Source organism: Armigeres subalbatus, unplaced genomic scaffold (assembly GCF_024139115.2).
Source record: "Armigeres subalbatus isolate Guangzhou_Male unplaced genomic scaffold, GZ_Asu_2 Contig47, whole genome shotgun sequence".
Classification (NCBI taxonomy): Eukaryota; Metazoa; Arthropoda; class Insecta; order Diptera; family Culicidae; genus Armigeres; species Armigeres subalbatus.
The window spans coordinates 9,402-18,320 of record NW_026943227.1 but is presented as its reverse complement, the minus strand read 5'-3'; the positions used below and the strand labels follow the sequence as shown (position 1 = coordinate 18,320).

Genomic DNA, 8,919 nt, shown 5'->3' with positions numbered 1-8,919 from the left:
CCGTAGCAGAAGCAGTACGAGATAATGCTTTGACAAAGACACGTATCCAAGCACCAATTACAGCACCACTAAGGTGTTAATTACACCGTTTCACGTCCAACCAGAACAAGAACGACAGCATCTCACACTCAATTTGTCAAGAATCACACCAAAAATGAGCTCCTGCCTACGTCCCGGCCACAAACGAATCCACTTCCAGACCACATCCTTTGTGCACGTTCCTATCTCGTATGAGCGGATGTGCTCAAAGCAAAAGAACAAGTGCAGGAAAAATTGTCGGAAACAGCCAAGGAAGCATCCACGTCGAAGCAATTATTTCATCCGCACAATTTCCTACCAGGCCGAGGGAGAGGATCCTTCATTTGTCAGTGGGCCTCTCCGAACGCCACAGCTAGCACTCGGCTCCCCAACAAAGGGAAAGCTCCATGAATCATATTGTCAGCTTCGTTCTCGTCCTGCCATCCCCGCACGAAGAGAGGTGTAGCATTCTTCCCAGCCCTATCCAGTTCGCAAAGCGAGAGTGCCATTTTGCCAAGTGGCTAAAGATGTGCCTTTTTTCTTCTTTGCCACTACTGTTGCTGCTTCTCGCCAGCATCAGGACCCAAACATAACGGCAACATAATGCATACAAATATGTGTTTTGTGTTTGAGGCTGATATATCTCTATCACGGGAATCATTTGCAGAAGTAAGAAAGACGAAGACACATCAGAAACGGTGTCAGTTCCAACGCCCAACGCCTGTCTTTGGAAAACTTTCCTCCGAACTGGTATGGTGTCTGTCTTCTTGATGATGTCTTCCAACTTGTGGCTTCCACGGTGAAGATGCGAACCTTCCTCTTCGAATTCACATTTGTATCGTATTCATGACAGTAGCTGATGGTATTTTTCTGTTTTGAAATAATGTTTTTCTTCCGTTTTCATCATGCGTCTCTACACTCAAACAGGTTCGCTATTATTGAGTTTCTTCCCATTATTACACTAGATATTTCTTATTCTTCCAGACGACGGAGGCTCACGAGGATTCGCTGCATCCGAGTTGCGTTCGAAGTTCACGAATGGAAAAAAAAACTGACATTATTGTTATTATTATGGCATATGTTTCCACCGCACAGTCCCCGTCATCCATCGTCGGAAGTCGTCGCCCCAGTGCGTGCGCCTTGTCCCCAAGGAGCCATGTATGTGTGTTTGCAAACAGGAAGAAAGAAGCTGTCATTTCGGCTTTTCGCAAATGCTTACCCACGTCATAGCGCGTTCCTGTTCTTACCACCCCTATTGGGGAAGTCCGTGGTGATCGGGCCGGGCGGCGTCGTCGCTCAGCATGACGTGAAAAGCCTAAAGTTTGTTTCTTCTCACAGCCCGCCCCGTAGGAACTGGATGGGTGTTTATGATGGACCCTTCCTAATAACGCCCCTGGCCCCTGAACTGCAGCTAACGAAACCGATAGAGAGACGCTGAGATCTGCGAGAAGAGAGATCGGAACGATGCCGTCAGGATGTCCGTCGTTGGGTGTCGGAGTTAGAGGTTTCGATCGTGTGGTGGGGTTCAGTGGAATCGATTAAGATTTAAGTTAGTTATCCGTAAATACTCTGGTTGGTCGGTCGAATTGTACTTAGTTAGATATAAGTAATTGATGTTAGTGTTGTAAGAAATAAAATGTTAGTGCTTAAGTGTCGAAATAAATGTTGAATGTAGATTGAGTCTAGTTTAAATAAAATGTGTAATTGCTTTGTACGTCGTGTGTGTTAATTATTGGAACCGAGAATCGAGGAAGAAAGGCCGTAATTGAGGCAGAGTTTGTGTCGGGACTGTGATCACCACATACAGTCCATCCAATCTCACTCGCCCAGGAAGAGCGAGTCGAAGGCACCTCGCTAGGAATAGAAGGTTTCTGGTAGGATCATTATTCATCCACAACCCCGACATTTGGTCCAACGAGCCGGATAAGGATACTCCGGTAGGACTTTGGGATCCACAATTGCGCCAAACCAATAAATCGCCATCCCTTGGAACGCCATTGCAACCGCCAATTCATCAACACAATTACTAATTGTCGCTGGAGACAAAGATCGCCATCAATTGTGAGGAGTAGTGTACACCATCTTCTGCAATCCTGCTGTTTGGACATCAGCACTGGTGGCTATTGTGTAGGTCAGTATAGCTACTATTATATGTCCTGCCGAAGCTGGACTTGATGGATTACTTCTAACACAACTCTATATCATCACGGCGACGTACAAGCACCTTTCATCGAGCAATTCCATCCGTTTTGCTCTGGGCTACATTCACATTGGAACATTGTGGGACGTCCAATTTCGATTGCTTGAGGAATCACCTAATCTCCGCTGGATCTGTGAGCAGACATTTTCTCTAAGGTAAATGCATGAACAGAAAATGTATATGTCCAGCCGAAGCAATTCGCACATGTACTAACATCCTACTTCGATTTATGGAATTCGTCACTGTTACGGAGATCACCGCTGGTTACGTCATCAGGAATCCCTTGACGAAATTAATCATCATCATCGACGCACAACTACTTCGGCTTATCGAGCACGTGCGTTTTCGGTTCGACGTCATCATACATTGGTTGCGGCAAAGAGAGGTTCTCGTAGGCACCTACCTATATACATCATCGATAACGACGTCGTCAGATCATCCAACTGCCTGGTACCATCGGTGGGATTAATACAGACGACAACACAACACGCATCGATCGAAGAGGTGGCCAGAATAAATGGTCCGTCAGGTTAGTGAACAATAGTATGTGTCTTGCCAGCCGGGACACTGCAGACTACACACATTCCTAATTATTCAATCCTCTTCGACCTGGACTGTTGTCGATCACTCTTTGTATGCGGTACGAGCTCGGACGAAGCATTTGTTTTTCATTTGGAGCAAGGGTTTGCCAATTAGCTGTTCTTTTCGCAGTCAACTTTCCTGTAAGGTTAGTTACTGCAGTATATGGCCAGCCGAGGCCGGATTATTGTGATACTACATGCATATTTCCCATTCTACACATGTTTACCTGAACTGAGGCTGTATTGAAATCGAATATTTATCACCCGTGCAACTGATTGACCACGCTTGAGAGAGGCCAACGGTGCATCGTAGCTTTGTGAAGGTTTGTGCTACAGTATATGGCCTGCCGAAGTTAGGTTTATTTTGGATACTACATTTCCTATTTTGTACTCTTCGATCATTGCTGCGCGAGTCGTCTCCCTGGAAACAATCGCATACTTTAACAGCTCATGTTATGAACTTTGGCTTGGTGGAATAAACATTGGATTTTAACAGCATTTCGTTACCAATAATTGGTCGAAGTGACTGTTCCGTCAGGTCAGTCTACTTAGTATATGTCTAGCCGAAGCTAGACATTATTTTTGCTACTACACCTCAATCTCTTTCCGATATATACCTGGACCGAGTGTGAAACGATTATCGTGATGCCTGCAACTACGAAGACACCGAGCCTCCGTGCGATGCAGTTTAAACTGAAGGAGATACTTTCAATGTTCAACGATATACAGCGTTTCGTTAAGCATTATGAGGAAGGCACTAGTGCAGCTCAGATTCAGGTTAGGCTAGGTAAAATAGATGAGCTGTGGCAAATGTTTAGCGATACATTAATAGAGATTTTGACTCATGAGGATTATGTAGCAGAAGAGGATAAATATGACAAGGAAAGACAGCAATTTAGTGGTCAGTACTACGATGCTAAGGCCTTCTTGTTAGAAAAATTAGAACATATTCAACATGCGGCCGTTGAGCCCCAGCGAAATTTATTGCCAAATGTGGTGGAGCACGTAAGGTTACCGCAAATTAAGTTGCAGACTTTTAACGGAGATTTAGACGAATGGATTAGTTTTCGCGATTTATTCACGTCGCTCATTCATTCTCGCGGCGATCTGCCGGACGTTGAAAAATTACACTATTTAAAGGGCTGTTTGCTGGGCGAGCCCAAGGGATTGATCGATCCTCTTGCAATTACCGCTGCTAATTACCATGTCGCATGGAAGTTGGTCACTAAACGATACGACAATAGCAAGCAGCTTAGAAAAAGACAAATTCAGTCTCTATTCAGTTTACCACACTTGGCTAAGGAGTCTGTTTCGGAATTGCAAGGATTGATTGAAGGCTTTGAAAGGATCGTTCATACGCTAGATCAAGTTGTTGAGGTTCAAGAATACAAAGATCTACTTTTGGTCAATATGCTGTCTAGTAGATTAGATCCGGTAACGCGTCGTTCATGGGAAGAACAGTCTTCAACAAAGGACAAGGACACGGTCAACGAAATGGTAGATTTCATACACCGTCGTATACAAGTATTGGCATCGATACCGGTCAGATCAACGGAATCTAAGGTTGCTCAACTCAACGCTCCAAAACAACGAGCTTTGGTGAAGGCTAGTTTCAACTCTGCGCAGTTACCAACACAATCATCTTCCAGTTGCGTATGCTGTTCGGAAACTCATTTCTTGTTTGTTTGTCCGGTGTTCAAAAGACTGTCTGTTAGAGATCGCGAGGGAGTGCTTCGGAAGCATTCATTTTGCCGCAATTGCTTTAGGCCTGGACACCAAGGGAAGGATTGTCGTTCAAAATATTCTTGCCGATTCTGTAAAGGACGTCATCACACACTCGTCTGTTTCAAACAAACCCCAGGCGCTGTTTCAACGGTGGGAAAAAGTTCAACCTCTCCTACTCCGGAAAATACCAATATTTCCACTACTCCGACGGATGCGGTAGCAAATATTGCTACTTCGGAAGTGTCCATGTGCAATGCAACCGGTGCATCGTCGAAAGTATTTTTGGCGACAGCAATTATTCTAGTGGAGGACGACCAAGGCAAGCAGTATGGAGCACGAACTCTTTTGGATTCGGGATCCGAATGTAACTTCGTTTCGGAAAGGCTTTGCCAGCTTTTGAGGGCGGTTCGAGTCAGAGCTGACACCAAGGTACAAGGAATCGGCCAAACATCATCACTTGCGAAACATCAGGTTCACCTCAAGCTACGATCTAGAGTTTCATCATTCTCCCGGTCGGCCAAGTTTCTGGTTTTACCTAAGGTAACGGTTAACCTTCCTACATCTACGGTGGATACTCAGGGATTGGTCATTCCTGAAGGTGTACGGTTAGCAGACCCGGGTTTCTTCAAATCAGCTGGAGTGGATATGGTTCTAGGCATTGAACTATTCTTCAGCTTGTTCAACGTCGATCGGAAAATGTCACTCGGAAACAACATGCCCACATTGATCGATTCGGTGTTTGGCTGGGTGGTGTGCGGCACCATGGAAATACCCAGGGCGGTGAATCTTGTTAACTGTAGTGTGTCAATGGTTGATCGCTTGGATGATCTGCTCACACGATTTTGGGAATGCGAAGAGGTAGCAACTCCAATCAAATCTACTCCGGAGGAAGTCATTTGCGAGGAACAGTTTCAACGAACGGTTCAGAGAACAGAAGATGGTCGGTATTCAGTCGCTCTTCCCAAAGACGATGTCAAACTTCAGCGACTAGGAGAGTCGCGAGATATCGCACTTCGACGATTCTTCAGCACGGAACGAAGATTGGGCAAGGATGCCAACTTGCGTCAACAATATGTAGCTTTCATGGAAGAATACCTGCAATTACAACACATGAAGGAAGTTCCGGATGATCCTAGAGATGGAGGAAGGCGATGCTACCTACCACATCATCCAGTGGTGAAGGAAGCGTCCACGACAACTAAGGTACGGGTCGTGTTCGACGCTTCCTGCAAGACATCGAGCGGTACATCACTGAACGATGTTCTTTACGCGGGACCAGTCATACAGGAGGACTTACGTGCTATTATTATGCGTGGGCGGACTCGGCGTGTTATGCTTGTTGCAGACGTTGAGAAAATGTTCCGGCAAATATGGACATGTCCTGAAGATCGACGTCTGCAATGCATTCTATGGCGTTCTTCACCCATGGCCGAGGTCAAAACATACGAACTGGGTACGGTCACCTACGGGACAAAACCAGCACCATTCTTAGCTACGAGAACTCTACAGCAACTCGCTACTGATGAAGGTCATCGGTTCCCACGGGCTGCAAGAGCTGGGAAGGAGGGCACATGCATGGATGACGTAATTACTGGAGCGGAAACTAAGGAAGAAGCAGCGAGATTGCAATTTGAACTTCAAGGTTTGTTGGAAGCAGGAGGCTTCCACCTTCGCAAATGGGCTTCTAACTGCTCGGAGGTATTAGAGGGCATTCCACCAGATAGCTTAGCCATACCCAACACCAAGGAAGTCAACCTCGAATTGGATTCGTCGGTCACCACTCTCGGATTGGTTTGGATACCTGGGACAGACAAATTAAGGTTTAAATTTCGAGTTCCACAGTTGGATTCACCGGAGCTGCTAACTAAACGGAAAATTCTATCCACAATCGCTACTCTTTTCGACCCAATTGGACTGATTGGAGCAGTGGTTGTCGAGGCAAAAATTTTTATGCAGCAATTATGGACGATACAAGGAGCAGACGGTCAGCGCTTGGATTGGGACCAACCGGTACCACAGAAGGTGAGCAAGGAATGGTGCCGTTACTATAATTGTTTGCCTAGTTTGGAAAATATCGAAGTCGCTCGATGCGTGATAATTCCGGATGCTGTTTCACTTGAGGTGCACTGTTTCTCCGATGCTTCCACCAAAGCGTATGGTGCATGCCTATACCTGAGGAGTCGAAACACGTCAGGCGACGTTCTTGTTCGATTGCTAGCATCGCGTTCAAAGGTGGCTCCTTTAAAAACACAGTCGCTACCTAGGCTGGAACTATGCGGAGCATTACTAGCAACTCAGCTATGTCAAAAGGTATGCGAAGCAATTCGTTACAACGACAAGGTCTACTTCTGGACAGACTCCACATGCGTTCTGAGGTGGATCGCTGCAACTCCGGCGAGCTGGACAACCTTTGTAGCTAACAGAGTGTCCAAAATTCAAACACTATCAGACGGGTGTTATTGGAAGCACGTTAAGGGCACGGAAAATCCAGCGGACTTAATTTCGCGCGGTCTGAGTGCTGCAAACATCATCAATAACAATATGTGGTGGTCGGGACCCGACTGGCTTCAGAATTCCCGAGAGCATTGGCCGATACGGAGTGTAGAACCCAACGAAGAAGGGGAAGAAGAACGACGTCGCTGCACTGTCGTTAACACCGCGTCGACATGCGACGAATTCAACCAATGGTACATCTCTAAGTTCGACTCTTACGAAGAATTGGTCCGTCGTACTGCGTATTGGCTGAGAATGATGGATCTACTGAAGCTGCCAAGAGATAGAAGAAGGAATACGGAGTTACTAACCACGGCTGAAAAGAAAAGAGCTGAACGAATACTGATTCGCAGAGTTCAAATGGAATCATTTCCTGAGGAATGGAAGGCTTTGTCCAAGGGATCCGCACTTCCAATTAAATCTCCGCTGAGATGGTTTCACCCATTTATTTCCAAAGAAGATGGTATTTTGCGTATTGGAGGAAGGCTAAACTATTCTGAGGAGTCTGAAGAAACCTCCAATTCTTCCTGGTCGGCACATTTTCACTAGGAAACTTCTTCAATCTTACCATGAAAAATTGTTGCACGCAGGCCCTCAACTGTTGCTAGCAACCGTGAGGCTCAAATACTGGCCATTGGGAGGAAGGAACCTTGCTCGGCAACTGGTCCATAACTGCTTAAGATGCTATCGGTCTAAACCTTCCACGGTCAAACAATTTATGGGTGACTTGCCAGCTACGAGAGTTACTGTTTCGAGACCCTTTTCCCGCGCTGGAGTAGACTACTTTGGTCCGGTATATGTAAGACCTGGTCCAAGACGAGCAGCTATGAAAGCATATGTAGCACTCTTTGTTTGCTTCTGTACGAAGGCCATACACATGGAATTAGTTACGGATTTATCCACTGAGCGATTCCTTCAGGCTTTGAGAAGGTTTATTTCGCGTCGAGGAAAACCAAGCCACATTTTCTCCGACAACGGAACGAATTTTGTTGGAGCAAAGAACCATCTGACTGAGTTGAGCAACTTTCTACGGAATCGTGAAACCCGAGAAGCCATTACAAAGGGATGTACTGCAGAGGACATACAGTGGCATTTCAGTCCCCCTAGTGGACCCCACTTTGGTGGCCTCTGGGAAGCTTATTGAAGGTGCTTGGGGAAAATGTTCTTACCTTCGAGGAGATGAACACACTGATTGTCCAAATAGAAGGTTGTTTGAATTCTCGGCCTTTGATCCAATTAACCGAGGATCCTGAGGATTTGGTACCGCTGACACCAGTCCATTTTCTTATCGGGTCATCCATCCAAGATCTACCTGATCAGGACTTTACAACCATCCCCGTAAATCGTCTAAGGCAATGGCATGTAGTTCAACAAAATTGCAACATTTTGGAGAAGATGGAAGAGGGATTATTTATCGCAAATGCAAGGTTAGATGAAACGATTGAAACCGCAAGTGGAAGTTGAGGTAAGAATGCTTGTCGTAATTCACAATGATAATCAATCCCCTTTGCGATGGAAGATGGCTAGGATTCATCAACATCGCCCTGGTGAAGATGATGTTGTCAGGGTGGTCACTCTGAAGACCGGCAATGGATTTTTGAAACGTCCTGTAGAGAAGATTTGTTTGTTACCACTTCCAATCCAAGATGAAAAGGTGCAACATTGAGCTTTCCCATGCTTCCCCGCAGCTATTCTGGTCGAAGAGGTTTATTTATTTTCAGAAATCACCGATTTCAGGGTGGGCCAGCATGTTTATGATGGACCCTTCCTAATAACGCCCCTGGCCCCTGAACTGCAGCTAACGAAACCGATAGAGAGACGCTGAGATCTGCGAGAAGAGAGATCGGAACGATGCCGTCAGGATGTCCGTCGTTGGGTGTCGGAGTTAGAGGTTTCGATCGT

General features: G+C 45.9%; 1 protein-coding gene across 1 annotated transcript; it reads left to right on the top strand.

Moving 5' to 3' along the window:
• The first annotated feature begins 1,593 nt into the window (after nt 1–1,593).
• On the top strand, nt 1,594–7,566 carry LOC134204234 (uncharacterized). The gene is made up of 2 exons (XM_062679061.1): nt 1,594–2,373; nt 2,614–7,566. The coding sequence occupies exon 2, from the start codon at nt 3,445–3,447 to the stop codon at nt 7,564–7,566; it is 4,122 nt and encodes a 1,373-aa protein (XP_062535045.1). The 5' UTR covers nt 1,594–2,373; nt 2,614–3,444.
• Nucleotides 7,567–8,919: the final 1,353 nt, after the last annotated feature.

Excerpts from the sequence above, each read along its gene's own strand:
- LOC134204234 (XM_062679061.1), top strand. The coding sequence starts at position 3,445 with ATGCCTGCAACTACGAAGACACCGAGCCTCCGTGCGATGCAGTTTAAA.